General features: G+C 40.7%; 4 protein-coding genes across 6 annotated transcripts; 2 read left to right on the forward strand and 2 right to left on the reverse strand.

The window, feature by feature from the left end:
- Positions 1 to 1,503: 1,503 nt before the first annotated feature.
- LOC116776824 (alpha-centractin) lies at positions 1,504 to 6,148 on the reverse strand. 2 transcript variants are annotated; one of them, XM_061528977.1, is made up of 9 exons: positions 6,000 to 6,148; positions 5,692 to 5,756; positions 5,346 to 5,515; positions 5,094 to 5,245; positions 4,441 to 4,584; positions 3,839 to 4,004; positions 3,393 to 3,462; positions 3,131 to 3,297; positions 1,504 to 2,701 (listed from the first exon to the last, which is right to left on the reverse strand). In XM_061528977.1, coding segments are annotated over exons 1-9 (1,080 nt in total). In that variant the 5' UTR covers positions 6,002 to 6,148; the 3' UTR covers positions 1,504 to 2,557. The 2 variants fall into 2 exon arrangements, with proteins under 2 accessions (XP_061384961.1, XP_032525963.1); XM_032670072.2 differs by having other exon boundaries at positions 5,346 to 5,520.
- A 443-nt stretch (positions 6,149 to 6,591) lies between these two features.
- LOC116776939 (GDP-fucose protein O-fucosyltransferase 2) lies at positions 6,592 to 8,591 on the forward strand. The gene has a single exon (XM_032670246.2). It carries the CDS (start codon positions 6,800 to 6,802, stop codon positions 8,003 to 8,005), a length of 1,206 nt encoding a protein of 401 aa, XP_032526137.2. The 5' UTR covers positions 6,592 to 6,799; the 3' UTR covers positions 8,006 to 8,591.
- Positions 8,592 to 9,540: 949 nt separating this feature from the next.
- On the reverse strand, positions 9,541 to 12,498 carry LOC116776965 (zinc finger protein 557-like). 2 transcript variants are annotated; one of them, XM_061528966.1, is made up of 6 exons: positions 12,426 to 12,498; positions 11,885 to 12,059; positions 11,196 to 11,636; positions 10,944 to 11,069; positions 10,592 to 10,714; positions 9,541 to 9,881 (listed from the first exon to the last, which is right to left on the reverse strand). In XM_061528966.1, exons 2-6 carry the CDS (start codon positions 12,002 to 12,004, stop codon positions 9,684 to 9,686), a joined length of 1,008 nt encoding a protein of 335 aa, XP_061384950.1. In that variant the 5' UTR covers positions 12,005 to 12,059; positions 12,426 to 12,498; the 3' UTR covers positions 9,541 to 9,683. The 2 variants fall into 2 exon arrangements, with proteins under 2 accessions (XP_061384950.1, XP_032526166.2); XM_032670275.2 differs by lacking the exon at positions 12,426 to 12,498 and having other exon boundaries at positions 11,885 to 12,236.
- A 546-nt stretch (positions 12,499 to 13,044) lies between these two features.
- LOC116776911 (zinc finger protein 578-like) lies at positions 13,045 to 16,151 on the forward strand. Its single transcript, XM_061528963.1, has 6 exons — positions 13,045 to 13,377; positions 13,469 to 13,750; positions 14,241 to 14,372; positions 14,591 to 14,716; positions 15,370 to 15,492; positions 15,620 to 16,151. The coding sequence occupies exons 1-6, from the start codon at positions 13,168 to 13,170 to the stop codon at positions 15,821 to 15,823; spliced, it is 1,077 nt and encodes a 358-aa protein (XP_061384947.1). The 5' UTR covers positions 13,045 to 13,167; the 3' UTR covers positions 15,824 to 16,151.
- The last annotated feature ends 3,296 nt before the right edge of the window (positions 16,152 to 19,447 follow it).

Here is a 19,447-nt window from a genome sequence, read left to right on the forward strand (position 1 = left end):
CTGTTGAAGCTTATCTCCCTGCAAGGCGATGGCCGGCACTCGCACGTTGAATCCATGGAATGCTGAGAATTTCGTCTCATGTCAAATCGACATATATCAGAAGTTTTCATCATCCCCCCACGTGTGGAGCGGTTTCTGCTGTTCGTTAATTAATCTTCGCGCATCTTAACGTTGAATAAAATACTGAAAACGCGTCGTATGCAGTCTCCAGGCCGGCGACTTGTCGTAACTATATGAACTCATCGCTATAATATATTTTAACGAAATTTTAAGTACCTCTTGACTATTCCAACTCTGTAACACATATCGTCCTAGTATCTCCCTCGTAGTTTTTAAAGACTGTGACGTCAGACACTGACACATGCGTTTAACCTTTATCGTCAGTCTGTCGACTTTTTACTGGTAACCTCTTAGAGGGTTTGACGGATCCTTAACGGGTCCGAATAGTTCCGAACACTCCAACGTCTCGAGCGAGACTGGTTTTATATATCGAGGTCATCTCGGCCCCCAGAAAGCGGTGGTCGAAGTTAGCTTTTCGGGGCGTTGGCCCCCTGAGCTGGCTGCGACTCCGCCTATGAATGCAGGCGGGTCGTTGGGGCGGGCGTTTGCAGCCCCGGTGTCATATCAGGGAGGCCGCGGGCGAGGCGTGGCCCAGACACGTAGGTCTTGAAAGGGCTGCCTCCAGCCTGCGGCAGTGAAATCCAGGTGGTCGTGCCCAGGTGATGGTCGGACGGGGCGAGTCTAACTGTGGGCCAGGACACGTCCCCGGTAGTCAGACTCCAGCCAGCGTCCGATGGGGTCATCTTATTATGGTCTCTCTTCTTTTCGGCTCTTCTAACCGCCACCCCGCTCGAGCCAGCCGAGTGGAACCCGCTTGTGGGAGGCTCAGCTGGCGAACTGCAGGCAGTTACTTTCGCCGTCAGAGTCCATTCCGCTTTTTAACTCCGCTTTTTAACATCCACGCTCGGTTTCCACTGGTTTTAATCATGCCCTCGCCTCTATTTATACCAATCGAAACTAATTGTCGTGTCTGCACTTGCACAGGTGGTTACACAGGTGATTATGCGGGTGTCACCTGATAATTTCAACTACCCTCAATTATTAGTTATGAGTGTCAGTTGGTATAAATAGAGGCGAGAGTACAGATTACTGAGAGTCTCGATCGAGCCGTTGCAGGGTACGGACCTCTTCGACGTTAGGGGTTCGTCAGACCGTCTACGGGGTTACCTTTAATACCTCAGAGCCTGATGACGTCAATTATGCTGACGTCACTTTTTAAAAACCATGGCTTGGACCCTACTCCGACATATATATACATTTACATCTAGTATTATTAAATATTTTCCATAGCAACATACATATATAACCATGGACAGTAACTCGCAGCTAAACTTGCACGTTACCTCGAGCAGGTCATGTGTATACACACAGGTAACTACAGCGCGTGAAGTCAGGCCGCGCGACTAGTCGTCCGGGACTTGTGTAAGGAACAAATAAAGATACTGTAATATTACAATAATTTATTTAAATAAAAAAAATATCCCACAGCAAGGACCAGTGTGGCGACGCGGGACACATACAACCTCTGATACCCACATATATATATAGGTCACATTGGAATGTTCTACAGTTTGTTCGTGTATTAAAACGGAAAAATATCTTTTTTATTCTATTTATAATTTATAAGAAAATCGATTAATTAATGTACAATAAAACATATGAAGGAGCTGGCGTCGAACCCACTGTCTATGAAGATCTCGTCTCAGGCGCTTCTCCGTCTGAACCATCGTGTCACGGCTTTTCCATTCTGTATTTCCTGTTTCCGATACCAGCTGGTCTCCGCGGCACACACACATACATTAAATAAATAATCATCTCTTCCAGTAGTTTCGACTCGCGGAATATTAATATTCGCATCCCCTGTTCGTGTAATACTAGTTTTTTTTATTTCGTTATATATTTAAGTTTCCTCCAAGCTATTAAGCGACTTCTTAGAGCTGCGAAGAAATTCTCCCATCGAGACGTTCCGAACGAGAAAGTTGCATCATTAGCGATTTAATCTCTCTGTAGTATATTAAGTTTTCTCTAAGCACTCGACTATAGAAGACAAACTTTTGTTTTACTAAACACGGACAGTTTTACAGTTCAGTCCTGAATGAGCGCTAAAATACTGCTAACTCTCCGTATTGTGAGGACCAGACGCATGGTAAGCACACCGCCGCGTTTATTCGTCGCGACGAGTATTTTCTTATAGATAGAGTACATAGAGTTAATAAAGTTAGAGTGAACATTATACAAACACTTCTCGCACTTACAAGATCTATGTACTAAATGATTGAGGGTAGACGAATAAAATAATTTCTTGATTAAAGAAGCTAATATATATATATATAGTTTAGTAGCTCTGAGTGCACAAACAAAACAATATTCACATAACGACAAGACGAATAAATGCCGAAAATCATCCAAGATCCTGTTGTGCATTGAGAAAGGTCGTTGACCTATGTGATATCCGCGTCTACCCTCACGCTATATGTGAACTCTTATTGTAACAGGTCTAAAAGGTCTTCCGGTGCACGGCGCGGTGTCCCTCCTCCTCGTACTCTCTCTTGGAGACCCACATCTTCCTGAAGGTGTCCAAGGACGCCAGAATGGAACCGCCTATCCAGGTGGAGTACAGCCGCTCTTGAGGAGCTGAGATCTGGAAACAATTCCCTTGTTATCTATACTGGAATTATAAACTAGTGAACATCGAGAAACTGAGCTGATTTTGATAAAACTTTTCAATAGTGTAGCGGAGACGCTAGAAAAATATATGTGTATAATGTATTCCTATGTCTAGTGTAGAGCACAGACTGTAGATGCGGCTGACGGTCCGTTAACGTAGCTGGAGCACAGAACAAGACATGCCGGCCGGAGTCGGGAGCAGACAGCTGGTGTTATAAAATTCAATTGGAAAATATAGAATATAAATTCTTCGGCGCGAGCAAGACTCCAAGCCGAGACCTCGACAGTATTTCATTGCAGTTTCCCTGCCGACTGTCCGAGACGAGCTCTCGTGTCCAGACATCCGTCTGCATCAGCTCGCAGTACTCGTTTCTCTACCAAGCCCCTGTAACCGTCATCTCACCCTGATCTTCATGTCTTTGGGCGCGAGTCTCCTGATCTCCGCCAGCAGTCTGTCTCCGAAGCCCCTCAGCAGCGTGGATCCTCCGGACAGAACGATGTTCTGGTGCAGCACCTTCCGCAGGTCCATGTCGGACTTCTGGATAGCGAACATCAGCACCTCGTGCAGACCTGACCGGTACAAATATAGCGTTAGTTTACAAAAACGACGTCCTTCGTTCTCCGGGTCCCAGGTGTGATAGTTCCGTCTGATGTGATGCACTCACCCTCACACTCCGCTCCTATGAGATCTGGACGGAACAGTACTTCTGGAGCTCGAAAACGAGCTGGACCGATCTGGAACATAGAACATACTCAAGACTTTACCCAAAGTACAGATGTTACACACCTGGAAACATCGATATGAAGTTCGAAGGAGTCGATTAGAGAAAGACTTAGAAAACCAGTACATCATCACACTACCACGGACTAGAAGTAGTTTAAAGCTGGATTTTTAAACAGCACAAGAATCCATCTAAGTTCTTTGTGAATTCTCTCAAAGAACAAAATCGATGGGAAACACAGTGATGTCAGGTCGCAACTATTATTTAAAAACGAGTAGTTCTGTTCAAAACGCCCGGCTCTAATACATGGATTTGGGAAATAACACTAAATTCCGTGACCTCCACATCATGAGGGTAGTCCGACAGTGACAATTGGTAGAAATAATCACCTCCAGCTGTGTCCCGTCTGGGAGACAGTATTGCGCCTTCTCCGGGTCCAGAGTCTCTTCCTTGAGTGGGTTCGGGGACAGGTAGCAGGCGCGCTCCTTGATCGCCTTCACGATCTCCAGCTCGGCCGACGTCTCCAAGTTAACACCTTCCTTACGAAGAAGCAACCTGAGACACAACAAACATGTCATCTGCAATGATAGGACGACCACTAGTAGCTGAGACACTGACATTAACGTTGCTGGTCCTAATACTGGGGCTTATTCAGATTCAAGACAACAAGAAAAGTGTATTGAGTGGACGGAAGCCTGGGATGAGAAGAAAATGACAGAAGAGACTTCTCGTCATTCCATGGGTTCACCGTGCCGGTGCCGGGTCCATCGCTGCAGGGAGAGGAGCTTCTACAGTGCCTGGGACTTGCGACCCAGGTGTAGGTTTAAGGGACCTCTATCTACGCGTTAAACGCTCACCTCCACCGTCCAAGCTCCTCTCTCTACCTTACCAAATTGCAAACGAACCTGCTAGGGCTGCCTTCGAGGCACGTTCCAATATGTAAATGCTGTATTATGATACACCTTCCAAGCCCTCCAAGCCATAGCCTCACCTCAAGTACTTGGTGACGTCCCTGCCCGCCACGTCCACCCTCATGATGCTGTGGGGCATCGCGAACCCCTCGTATATCGGCACCGAGTGCGTGACGCCGTCCCCCGAGTCCAGCACCACGCCCGTGGTCCGCCCGGTCGCGTATCTGACATCAACACACACACAATGTGTAGCTATCTATCAGCTAAAACCTAATATTTTCCTTAGACATGATCACCTCCTCACGTCCAGTACAGTATCCACAGACCTCAAACGTCACCGATCTCAATTAAATAACGGAATAGAAAATATATGAAAATATAGTTTGCAATGTGGAAGAAGGGTTTATAAAGAAATTAATTCAGGAAGCAATTTTAAGGTTAACTTAAAAATGTATTTTTGCTCATCACAATATTAAGACAGGACTGTGCGATGATTATAATAAACACATATTTAATCTATTGAAGATTCTGATGAGAAATGATGTCCGAGGAATGATTCTGGTAAGCTGTTCCTCAAGTTAATGATCGTTCATTGTATTAAAGCCTACATTTTCTAATGAGCTCATCAAAGATACACACATGACAAAATATTAGTTAGGACAACTCTATCTATCGAAGTAAAGGCATTTGAGGAACTGTTCAACTTAAAACATCAACAATTCTGTCAACTCACAAGCTGAGAACCGCCTGCATTGATAGGAACAGTGCAGGTACAGAGAAGGTTTCGAAGAACACTTCGGCCGTCTTCTCTCTGTTACGACGAGGGTTGATCGGAGCCTCCGTCAACAACACAGGATGCTCCTCGGGGCATGTTGACAGTTGGTCCTGAGTTGACATGAAATTATTGTTTATAGCATTCCACCAAATTCATGAGTAAGGGAGGAGTTATGTCAAATTTGAACGGAGAGTAATAATTTCCACTAACCTTAGTGTATATGTAAGTCCAGACTTTTTCCATGTCATTCCAGTCGGTCACAATCCCATGCTCCATGGGATATCTGATGGTGAGCAGTCCTCTGTGTTCCTCGGCCTGCGGTCCCACAAACAAATCCCCCTCCAAAGCACCCGCCATAACACGCACATGTTTCGGACGACCTATACTGTGGAAACCGGTCATTTAATAATATTTAATGATATTCATCATAGTTATACTCTGATACCGTGTCAATACAGACGACTCTTCAAGATCCAATGCTGTATATACATATTGATCACTAAGCCATATTTGGTTAACAATGGTTTTGAGGATATTTAGTACTGTTGGCACTTACTAGTTCGGAAATCTGCATTTCGGTATCTGATCGCCGGCGAAACCGGCTTTAATGACACCAGAACCCTGGAAAAAGCGAATATTACATGCTTCACTAGAGAGATCGAGTCCACGACTATGACTCATTTTAAAAGTAAAAGTGAAAGAAAACTTCACTTTTTGTTATAAATACACGCTGAACCAAGAAATAAAGATATTATTATATTTTATATAACATTTTTAAAAGTATTTATTGTATTTGTATATAAAATATACGTTCCAATTTGGTGAAAGAATTGATTGTTAAAATTGGTTTTTAAAAATATTTACATTGTCTATAACGACAGGTTGGTTCACAATCAGGTCCATTATTAAAAGATGATATTATTTTTCGTTGGTCCTAAGAGTTTTAATACTTTATTTTCGTGAAAACGTCGACTAACCAACTTTTCAGAGTGACATCATTAAATAGATGTTACCAATATAAAAAAAATATACATATTATATATTATATGAACACACCTTGTCATATAAGTTGCCCACGTATATAATTAATTATTTTTGAGTACTATAGTGTAATATCTAAAATTTATAAAAACATTTTTAGAACTCTTTATACATGCAAATATTTGCTATTAAATTATTTATTTTCTTAATATATGTTTAATTGAAAAGAAAGTAAATCGTATCACAAGTAATTCGCAGATTAAACAAAATTTTAATTTATTTTTATTAATTAATTTTTTTTATTTATTTTTATAATCATAATAAATATATATATATATATATATATATATATATATATATATATATATGTATATGTATATGTATGTATTAAATTTCACTGAGTGTGAAATAAATATATTTTGTATTCTGTGTAGTATCTGACAACTTTTTTGTTTTGAAATTTGACATTTTGAGTGCAAGAACCCGTACCGGCGCGGCGCGGTGCCCGGTTGAATTAAAGTATAGAACACAAAGTTGCGCGGATCAATAAATAGACATCCAATGGCAGTGCTCGTCGCTACGCTCGCAATCAATCAATATAACTTTAAAATTATATATGCATCGCTTATAACTTAGTAAGACTCCGTGTCGTTGTGTTGAAAAGTATTGAGAATACATTTATAATGATCACTCTAGGCGCTCTCATATGTTTATTTACTTTGGCGAGCGCGTTCGACGACACCTTCTGCGATAAAGATAAAGTTCTCTGCCATGGGAACTTCGATATAGACTTTACAGTCAAACATATACTTTACGACGTTAACCCCCCGGAAGGTTTTAATTTAAGGAGGGATGTGTATATGAGGTTTGCCATTATGCTGGCGAAAGCGAAGACCAACTACGTGAAAAACAAGTGGCGGCTGATTTTACCGCCTTGGGACAACATGTACCATTGGAAGGCAAGTACGCAGACGAGCAAGCCTCTGCCCTGGAGACACTTCTTCGATGTGAACGCTCTCCAATCTTTCGCGCCAGTCGTGGAATTCGACGAATATCTAGAAAACACAAAATCAGATTACGTGAAAGTCGACCATTTGTATGTTTTACAGAACTTTGAAAATCCGTTTGAGAACGGCGTTTTCGAAGAGAAGTATAAAGTGGTGGGGAACTGTGTTTATAATGTTAGTAACGATAAAATAAGAGTGAAGGAGGTGATATGTGTCAAGTTCCAGGGTAAGATATCAAAATTATGGGAATTGATAGCATCGAATCCAAAGGACACCAGCGTGATGTTCGCGCACGGAGAGATACCTCTGCATGATAGTTACGGGGACGGGTTATACTGGTCTTGTCGTAAGAGCATGGTGTTCAGTGATCCGCTTGTCGAAGCGGCGACGAAGTACATGACGGATAAGCTCAAATGCTACATGAAGATGTGCACTTCGTATATAAGTATACACTGGCGGCGTCAGGACTTCGCCAGGTCGAGGAGTAAGGACGTCCCATCGGTCACAGGAACGGCAAAGCAAATTGATGACATTGTAAGGAATACTAATCTCGATTTGAATGAAGTGTTCATTGCGACCGATGCTGATCAATCGGAGTTGCAGCTTCTGAAGACTGAATTGAAGAATATGGGGTACATGGTTTACTACTACACTCCGACGGCTGACGAGATACAGCGCTACAAGGATGGTGGCATCGCAATCATAGAGCAGATCATATGTTCCCATGCTGCAACCTTCATCGGAACGCATGAGAGTACATTTACATACAGGATTCAAGAAGAGAGAGAGCTGCTGGGATTCCGCACATACACTACATTCAACCGATTCTGTCCAGACAAGGGTGAATGTGAGAGGCCGTCCGTCTGGAAGTTTGTTGAATGACTACACTAACTAAGGACGTGGGAGACCAGCTACTAATGGTCTTTCCAACCCAATGTAGACCTTTCTACTCCAGATCCACTATACTTGGACTCGAATAATCACCAGAACACGTAACAAATATTCCATTAATCTTAAATGATTTTTTTTATTGTATTTGTATTTTTGAAATTTATTTTTCATACTTTATTTCCTGCTGGGAAAAAAAAAAATTATCATATATTTTGATATTTTTATAATTATTGTGCCATAAAGCATTTACTATAGCGATAAGTGTATTTCAATGCTCTTCAATAAATGTCTTCTAGAAGAAAATATTCTTTGATGTAATTTTCTTTGTAAGTGAAGTGTAACTGATGAAGGAAGATTCTATGGTCAGCGAGCTTCACCGCATGAGGTCCGTCTCGATGGGGGCAGTGTCATGCTGTAACAGAAGATATGGCCAAATGTCTATAAGGCAGCCTATCCCGCTGTAGGCCTTAAGTGGGGCCGGGAGAGACTTAGAAAGAAATGGGGGCCTTGTGTAGAGGCCTAGGTGATTTATAATATCATTTAGCTAGGATAAGTTATAGTACTTCTTCAGTAGGTAGGTAAAAAAATGGTTGCGCTTAACAATTCTCAACGTGGGCATAGACTAAATAAGTTTGGGAGCCCTTTTTATAAGGTACAGCAAATTAAACTCCTTGTCTATGTATTTATTCTCCTTGACCCTTAATATATTTCTACAGCTGCAACTCTTGGAGCAACTTGAGTGTTCATGGCAGATAAACACCACGAAGTCGAAGCTAATACCTTTTATTTACGTAATAAATAATAAGTGAGGGTATTTGATATTATCAGTTATCACCTACCACCCGCATAGCCACCTGTGCAAGTGCAGTCACAACAATGAGTGTCGGTTGGTATACATAGAGGCGAGGGTATACTTAAAGACAGTCTCGCTCGAGACGTTGCACGGATCGGACCTCTGCGAAGTGAGGGGTGGTCCTGACGACAGGTTTGACGTTATGCTGACGTCACGCTTTTTGAAAACAACGATTTTATATAAGTCCGACCTATATAACAAGATATTCGCGCCTGAAGCCTCTAAGAGAAGGTTTGCCGGCACCTGCATACTATTTAACTTATTTATACCAAAGGAAACGTGTTCAGGGTAGTGAGCTGAGATTGATCTGAAGATCTGACTAAGTCTTACGAGTGGCGCCATCTGTGCCGTACTGATTATAACATACTATAATCCTTAGTTATTTCTGTGACTGATTATAATGACTCATAACACTGAGCCGTTGTTGTTAGTGATGGCGACATTTGAGCATCAGCTTGTGTGTGAACTATGAACACCGGCTTCAGACATTTTGTAACACATTACTGGAAGTGACGCTGAACATTGATAAACAAACCTGTTACAGTACCTCGACCCTGTGACAGCGGGTCGCGGGACGGTATCCTGGTCCTGACCCAATGCTCCTTATATTCCTCATCAGGATGTTCGGCTCCACTTTGACGTCAAGGATCCAGAGTAATGACTTACATGTATATCAAGATAAATACTTTATTCATTACATTAAATATCACTTGTCCTTCCAAGCTCATTAATCTACCAACATTATTTTAATATAAAGATTACGATATATATTGTAAAACATTCCGAATGATCTCGACGATCCAGCGGGTGTCACCCTCAGCCGACCTTCACCCTGGTGACGTGTTCGTCACCCTCCAGCCCGTGCACCCGCAACAGGTGTCTGATGACGTTCCTTCTCCTCACGAAGCTGTTCTCGCAGACGGCGCACTTGAAGCTGTAGGGAGCCGGTCGGTGTCGGCTCTTGTGAATCCTCATCAGGGTCACGGATTTGAATCGAGCTGAACACTGGTCGCACTGGAGACGGAGGAATGTAGCGATCAATATTAAAGATATCGCTTTCATATATAAAACAACTGTTTTATACCAAAATCCAGAAATTCAGTAAAACTCGCTGCTTAAATGACTTGAGCTACCTGAACTTTATTTAAACCCATAGAGATCAAAAACTACCAGACGACTAACATCCTTAACACTAGGTGGCGCTAGGTGTACACTGATATCTGTTATTTTCTTTTAACTAACATTTTCATTAACCATATCAAATGAGACGAATCTTCTCATCATTCCATGGATCCCGTGCGGGTGGCGGGTCCATCGTTGCAGGGAGAGGAGCTTCAACAGTTCCCGGAACTTGCGACCCAGGTGTGGGTTTAAGGGGCCCGTATCTAACGCGCGTTAAACGCTCACCTCCACCGTTCAAGCTCCTCTCTCTATCTAACCAAATTTGAAACGAACATGCTAGAGCTGCCTTAGAAGTTATTCTGACTTCTAGTTCTACTTAGTGACCTACTAGCAGCGCCACCTACCGTCCAAGACAAGTGAATATACTGAAACACTCTCATTCCATTTTAATAATAATAATAAAAATAATATGTATTATTATTATGATTATTTAAGTTTCCTCAAAATCTATTCAGTAGTTTTTGTAGGAATGGGCGTTAAACATACATACAGGCCCACAAACACGCATAATTTTGGGATGATCTCAAATACACTCCACCCACCTGTACAGTTTTCTCCGGCAAGTGTATGGCTATGTGCTGCAAGTAACTGCTTTTCCTATGGAATCCCGTGTTGCACTCCTTACATACAAACGGCTTTTCACCGGTGTGGAGTCGCTCATGAATCTGGTTAGTAATAAAAGTTTAAATAAAAAATATATACTTAATAAACACATATATAGGAACAATGAGTATAACTAACTATTGACATATTTACAATTAATACCAACAGAATTGCTTTTTTAACATAATCTTTACTGCATTAGACATGAGTCCCATCAAAATCGGTCCAGCTGTTTTAGACCAACCAGACAAAGTCCTATATCTAGTTTAAAGGCGTTGTTTAGATACTCACTTTAACCTGTTCAGCGTTAGATGCTCTATAGTCGCAGAAGGAACACTTATCCGTTTTCTCGTAGCCGTGCTTGGCTCGACAGTGCATCAGGAGAAGTCTCCGCGTTATGAATTTCTTGCCGCAGTGCTGTAACACGCAGGAAATGACACGTTACAACTGCATCCTCGTACATGAATGCATCCTCAAGCAAACACAGCGACACCCCTCTGAACGTATTATCTATATATGAATGTTACTGTAAGGAGCTCTCACCTCGCACACCACATCGAAGCCGGTGTGTATTTTGTAATGGTTCCGTAAAGACAACCGAGACGTTAGTATTTTGCGGCAGTACTCACATTCGATCTCCTCTTTAACACTTTTCCTCGGTCTGTCAACGTTTTTGTTCCGTTTCGTTGCCGTGTTTGAATCATTGCTACATTTCTTATTGTTACTTGTGTTTTTGTTCTGCTGTAACTGGTCCAAGGTGATAGTGTCTTCGTCAGTTTTGTTATCTTCCTTGCTTCCATCGGATATGTCTATAGATATTGTCACGTCTTCAGTCTTGAGACACGGTTCCAGTTTTATGTCACACGTATTGTTTTTCAGTATGTTATTAGCTTGATCGCATTTTCTCCTGAACTTTATGCAATTATTTACAAATGTTATACAATTGTTACACATTTCTTGCGGCAGCGTATCGTCTATTTCGATCTGTGTATGAAAATAATATTACTGACTACTTGATGTACATACGCTATTATTTTAAGCTTTAAACTAATATATTTTAATTTTTTTAAGTATTTAAGATTGTCATAATTTTTAAAATTATATAAAAACATAATAAATAGCATAGATATGAAAATACTAGATATTATTTGATATTTGATTCAATTAAGATTCCTATTTAATTAGTTATTATAATTCAAGTTATGATTAATTTTAAACACTCGTCTATTTACCTTAACACCGGTGATTACAAATAAAACACTAGAATATTTTTCACTTTGTTCCGGCATAACAAATATCGGAAGAAGGTTTTGGTCGTTCAAACAGGTTCTACAGCATTTCCACTCGTTCATTTCGCTTGTATAGCAATAAGCTCTAATTGGATTTCGAAAAGACAGCAACAAAAATCTAAATCATAAGTAATGATGATATTAATTCGTTACCAAACACTAAATAGTTTGCAAAACAAATGTAGCATTTGACAACAGATTATAAATTCTGTGATGACATTGATGTCTAGACACAGATAATAGTTCATACTAGGAAGTAGGATTGTTTAAACTTCACGCAGATTCATAAAGATTATGCAAATAGAACTTTGTCCTGAAATATATAAAATGAAGTTTCCTAACGACATTTAAAATGCAGAAAAAATATTACAATTGGCAAATGCTCTCCACTTGTACTATATGCCACCATTCTCTAGTTTTCTAGAGCATGTCCTACAATTTGGTTCCACAGTAATCCTTTAAAGTTAAATATGGACTAGATTACCCTGTCCTTCAGTGGGGAGCTCTTGAACTCGTCTCGTGAGCTCGCGAATTTTTTGCGGTTTCTTATAATGTCGTGTTTGTGAATTCTGAGGAAATTTTTATATTTGAAGCGTAAGTCACTGAATAACGTTATAATTTTAGTATTGAGGACATACACAATTGTATGTTGGAGTCACTTGTTGTGACTCTGTGTTAATTGATTCTTGACTCAGGTAATCAATAACAAGAAATTAATTGTGTCTATATATATCACAAAATGTAACAAATATGGCCTACGAACTCCACGTCCAGAGTCCACACCAGATTGCATAAGTATAAACGATAAAGTTAATCCTATTTCCTTATCGATATAAAGTTTTAGCTGAAAAAGAAAACATGTTTTTTATAACTATTAAGTTAATGTGACATCCATACTTAGTGATAAAACATATTAAGGGAAGAGGTCAATAAAATAAATATTTTTATAAATATATATTACAAAAATGACTAGAGAAATATTTTAAACAATAAATAACAATAAAAAGGATTATTTAATGTTTTAGATTATCGAATATTTATACAACAAATATCTTTAGCTGAATATAGTTAACCTTTTCCGTAAACATCAGAAGAAAGTGAAATGTAAATGTCAAAATTTGACAAACAAATAAAAAATTATGAATATTTTCAACTACCTATTAATCTATAAAGTTTTTGCAAAGAATATTTTAAAGAAGTAAGAAGCGTGGATTACTGTTGCCTTCATGTTACCTTTGTTCCTTCTAATTCACGGTATGGCCTCTCGAGGGAGAATGTTTTGTAGGAATACAAGACCCAAGAAATCCTTCAAGATAGAACTGGGCAGTGAATCCTGCAGGACCTGTGGTAGCACCAGGAGTTTAGGATCTCTATTTAGTGGAGGCGAAAGTAAGGAAAAAATATCTGAACAACTACGGCTAGTAACTGGTTTAGTAGTGAGTTTATTTCCCTTGAACAATAGATATTCTCTTCTCTGGCTTATAATGCACGCCTCCTCTACATTATAAACTGTTTTATATTTCATAGATAAGACCTAATGATGGATTATCCCAAAAAATATGTCGCCGGTGCTACAGAGCGATTAGGTCTGCAATAAGACTGAGACGAGTCAGTAGAAGAACTGAAAAGCTTCGTCTCGGTATGAGGGTGAAGACTGAGAATGTACCAAAACTAGCGATGACTACAGCTGTGAAGACGGAACCTCAATCAGACAACTTACAAGCCAACGACTTTGGACAAATGGGTTTCATTGACAGATATCAGAATTACAACTTCCCCGATCTGTACGATATCTGTAAGAAAGAAGCGGTGAGTATTCTCTCAATGTACACACGACATAGTTAGCCTCGGACTGAATCCCGACTTGAAACTTTGAATCACTTGTTGATATAAAGATAAGTGCGGAGATCTGTACATCCACAAACGGGCCTTAGACCTTTCAATGGGTTTGAAATCACTCAGCTGTTGAGTGTCGACAAAAGGCGAGGTTTAAATTTTAAATGAAAGTTATTTTGTTGTTATAAAACCACATTTATTTTATTCCATTCAGTATTAAATGTAGACGGACTCGTAGAAGGCTGTATGAGAGATTGATAGACTGAAGAGAGGAAGAGGAAGTGAGGAGTAGTGTGTTTATATATTAACGAGCCACAGAAAGTAAAGTTCAGTAACTAACATTTAGAACTTACTTGAATCTTGCCAAGTGCTCCTGTTGTGTGTGACATGGTCCGTGCTATGATGGTGATTACTGTCCGCTGTTAGAAACCCTCAGAGTCACATAACCCAGTGATCCTTCCAGGAGGAGACAAAACCTCTCGGCACAACAAGTGACGCGGTCCCATACAAGTGTAAAACATGCGGCAAGCCGTTCACCTCCAGGGAGCTTTATGATGCACATCGGAAGACTCACAAGAACGTGTGGGTCTGTGAAGTAAGTGACTGATGGGTGTCCACTCAGTACATATATGTTACACTATGCCTTGGTATGTGTGCGACGGATTACTGGAGTGTTGTATCAGTATCTGGTGAGGAGTTCTTGTGGGACAGACTAACAAACATGCTCTCATACAACTCACTAACTCAGCCAAGTGTATTACTGTTTGACCGGCCAACTTAAACCACTCAACTTAAACCACTCCTCCGTCCCAGGAGTGCGGGAAGTCTTGCCGGAGTAACTTCGAGCTGAAGAACCACAAGCGGGCCAAGCACGGCATGGAGCGGATCCACAAGTGCTCCTACTGCGACTACACACCGGCCACTCAGGAAGCACTCACAGTAAGTGGCCATGTTAATAACAATTCGTACACTTTTTTTTCGCTGGATAATGTCTTTTGACGGTCATTCCACCAAGGGAAAGTGCATATGCAGTGGTAGGTGGTGGACACGCTAACAGAAACACTCCTACTATTTTAATCCTTGTCTGTGGGTATGAAGGAGGAATCGTATCGAGTCGTCTGTATGCGAGGAAGCTCTCTTAAGAAAATTCTCTCCTCACCCTATGTTAGGAAGGTGATATCGGAATTACCAAATTTATCTCCTGGGGTCACTTTCTCAATTGTTAACTGTAGAATTCCGTGGGACTGGCGACTTTACTTCTGTGCCAGTTATCAGTGTGACTGTGGAACAGATCTTGGCAATTGGCCGTGTGGTCGTCCACATCTGGCAAACTTGTTAACTGGCTGGGAGAGAGTAAGGTAGAGGCGGAAATATCACGCTTCTGTAACAGGGTGCTCGAGCATCTCATATGGGAATTAAGATAAAAATTGTGTTATATTCTGCTGTCCCCACCACAAATCTGTGTGCACGCCCCTGGTGGATGATCAACGATAGCTGACTAGTTGTTAAGTTCTCCAGTAAAAGGCTGTTTAGAAAAATACGATAAATGAATTTTTGCTACAACTGATACTATAGGCAGTAATGTCCCATAGATCCACGAGCGGCGCCACACAGGAGAGAGGCCGTATGTGTGTGATCACTGCGGCGCGGCTTTCTACAGACGGAACACGCTGGTTCAGCATCTCGCTCTGCATCTACCAGACAACAAGTACCAGGTGAAGATGAGATTCCTAATACCAAAAACCTCTTATAATTCGTTGTTGGTTAGATTTAAACCAACTTGGTTACTAATCTAAAACATGCGTGACTTAACTCTCCTTGCGATGAACATTCCTCTTTCAGTGCGATCTGTGCCCGAAGCGGTTCAAATCGAAGAACTTCCTGCTCATCCACAAACACGACACTCACACGGGGAAGAGGTACGGCTATCTGTGCTCGGTTTGTGAGCGTCGCTTCCAGAAGCCTTACAAGGTACGAGAGCACGCGAGGAAGGTGCACGGGCTGGCGGACGAGCACCAGGCGCCTGTAGTGCGGGTCGAGCTCTAGAGCATCAGAGAGACAGGATAGAGGGAACCTTCAGCAGACACGCAAGGAGATGTGAGGAATACCTTCTGGACGATATGGAGAGCGAGGAGCACTCGGGAAGACCAGGGTGTGGAGACTAGTGAAGACTGCGAGGGCTTGGACGAAGAGAAGACTTAAGGCGATGAGGGTTTGGGCTGAAATTATCTAAAACGAGGATTTAATCCAAGACATTTTAAATTATTACCCGCTGTGATTCATGATCCCGGGATCTGTTGTGTTTTGACCAATAAAGCAAATAATCTATACAAATATATTAACAAAAAAGGTAATAAAAAATTTTTTGTTTAAATCTCTATTTACCGTTTCGTAACCAAAGAATCCCCGGTAAACCTTTATTTCACACCCAAAAACCTTAATACAGGGAGCAGCTCTCGTCTTTACTCCTGTTCTTTCCAGTCTTCATCTGCTCGGAGCTTGTTAAGTGCGCTCAGAAACTGGTTATGAAAGTAACACGTCTGGTTGAAGAAACCTTCCCTCTTAGATGAAACTAGACTTTTTAGTTAGAGGAGAAACAACACGAGCAGCTATCTCACGAATTACAATATAATGATCCCGATCTGATAAAAGTTGGTATAAAAGGATAAGGATGTCGTCTAAATAGAGATGTTGTTAGTTCAGAAGGGGACTTTTCCCACGTTCAAACAAAAAAGTAAATTGTTATTTCCTCCAGGTGAAAATTTGAGGAATTTAACTTAAAAAACATCTCACGCAAGAAGCAACCCCTAGACTACATCATAGAGTACTTATCACACGTTTATTGGCCACGATCACCAAAAACTTAGTTTCTCTAATTTTCTCGCAAATGATTTTGAAATTGGTGGTAGGTGCGTAACTAACGAAAAACGACGAGTTCAGCCGGCTGTGTCTCCGCGGACTGCCAGCTTGTGCTTCGAAAGTTGCTAGAAGTTAATCGGGAGTAACTGTTGCCTGTAAAAATGCATCTGCTGACCAGGTTTTCTGACCCTCACCGCACACTAATTTAATTTTATTTTCGGTATCAGATATACATCTTCAACTGACACGAAGAGATCTTTAATTATTCACTTTATTTTTAGCGATGCTCGGAAGAGGTAAAGTGTTCGTAATATTCTCGGGCGATGTAGAAAAGTAGTTTATTTTAGACGAGCAAACGTAGTCAATGAAAATACCATTTTTCCTAAACCAAAAATGACTCTCTCTTTGTGATCGCTTTGTGTTCAGTGAAGCACAATCATATCTAGCACTGTTTTTCCATCCACTGTGTCGCGGCTGACATTCATGAGACTATTATATCATTTCTTGTCATTCGTATCCTCGTCTTCTGTATGACGGTATTGTTTTTTATGTCAAAGGCGGTTTCGAGCAGGCGGCCCATCCGGTGGATGGTAGCCACCGTCGCCCATAGACATCTGCAGCATAAGAGATGTTGTGGATGTATAGCCGACCTTAATCGTGGGAGAGAAAAGGGTGGGAAAAGAGAAAGGGCACTACTTCACGACGATCTTCTGTGAGAGGGTGGTACTTTCCCGGTCGAACCAGTCCATGTTCGAGCTGTAGTAATTTGATCACAGCTAGTCACTATCACCTTAAAAATCCATCATCTGTGTCGACTATTTTGGTAAAAACAATTGCAAAATTTTACATTATGGAAGGGTAACTCGCTATTGACGAAACGAAGCTGAAAATAACAGAACCAGACTTTAATTATTTCTCTGCGAAGTTCACGAAGGACTTGTCCTTGACCAAAACTCTGTTGACTATCTCCATGTAGCATTTTCTTTTGGAAAAGTGAACCTAATGTTGAACTTTCTTCTTGAATCAGATCTCCTGTTCAATGCGACTCGAATCTCATACTAAGACTGAAACTATTGAAAATACTACACCCAAAGAGTTTCAACACATTAAAAAAATATAGTGGATATTTAAAAATGGACTTAAAAATCGGAAATACAAACAAAAACTAATATGTTAGAAACCTTAAAGACACTTGCAAAAGCGAACTTTAGATCTTATATTTGCATTTCATGGAATAAAAATTTCAGACAAAGAAGCTCCTTAATCTAAATGTTCTGTTTGTCTGTATGTTGTTTTGACTAAAATTATTTAACCTCGGAATTAAAGCCTCGTAAATATCTCTCGTGTCAGGTAACGAGCGCTTTGGATACATCCCGGACATAGCCATCTTCTTTGAACTCAAAATCTGTCATGAAAAATTAATTTTAAAGTTTAGCCAGGCAAAAACTATTTCGAAAATATGTTTCCTACCTAACCCCATTAATACTGTTCAAAGCCTTAGATCGAAGCCCCATAAAGCTGAAGCGTATCATACTAACTCCGTTGCTTCCCTGACCTTTCACAATTCCTCAAACCTTTTTTACAGCTCTTGAAGAAAAATACTCCTTTAAATATACTGCTATAGGGCTAGACTTATTCATGGAGCATCGGAACGGTGTCACTCCGTTGTATGTTCTGGAATGATGGCCACGGATCGGGAAAGCAGCGTTGGACGTCTACCAACGGGTTGGACGGACGACTGGAACGAGGCCGCGGGGTCACGGTGGGTGTAGACCGCTTGCGATTGAAGCAAATGGAAGTGTATGAGGGAGGCTCATGCCCAGCAGCGGACTTCTCACGGCCGAGATGATGGTGGTGGATTAAGAAATTATATATGTACAAAGTTATAGCCCTATATCTGTTCTCAAAACTATGAACTGGCATTCTTAAACCGTGAATATCATTCTATCTCTAGTATTGCATGATTTAAAATCCACGTTGCCTATGTTCGCAGCTTTTTAGAATACGCCACGCATGGTTTGGTCACCATGCACGGTTTGGTCACCGGGGTACAATGCTTACGACGGAAGAGTAGAAAACATTTAAAGAAAAATACAGTTCGTTAGTTACAAGGACCATAAAATATTCATTAACTACACCGAGGCTTGTCATCATCACCGCATGGGTACCCTAGAGCCACGTCGCAGGCAGGTGCTCGCTGATGATGCTTCATTCACTTTTATCTAACGACATCAGACTGCAACGAACTTCTATCCTCGTTACAATTTCGAAAACCGATGGTGAATACAATATGACGAACTGAAAAAGAACGTAGGAGCTACTTATTCAGAAAATTCTATTTGATGAAATGCACTCATAACATCTACAATGACGCGTTTGCTAAATGGCTTTGAGATTTCCGATATATTAGGGATTGTGCCGGTAGCTCCTACTGCAGTGTAATTCATGAAATTCAAACTTCGGTGAGAACCTTAGGGATTAATGCTCTATCAGCAAATTAATCTATAAAATAAGTTAACAAACCTCTTGTTTCTCACATCAGAAATCAACGAGATTCAGGATTGATAGGAGAGGAGCAAGCAGCTGTCGTGTTGAGTGGTGTCCAGTTTACTTTACGGTTGTTTTGATCAAAGATAAGTCCTTCGTAAATTTCAATATTCCTCCAAATAAGTAATTTTTATTCTTACTTATATTTGTTTCTACCTTCTACCAGCTCACTGAGTATAACATCGTAAAACCTCTGTTTTTACAACTCTTCGATGCATACGAAATAGAAATTTTTATTTGTTGTGACGGAGAAAACCTATCTTT

Source organism: Danaus plexippus (genome assembly GCF_018135715.1).
Source record: "Danaus plexippus chromosome 29 unlocalized genomic scaffold, MEX_DaPlex mxdp_36, whole genome shotgun sequence".
In the NCBI taxonomy this organism is placed as follows: Eukaryota; Metazoa; Arthropoda; class Insecta; order Lepidoptera; family Nymphalidae; genus Danaus; species Danaus plexippus.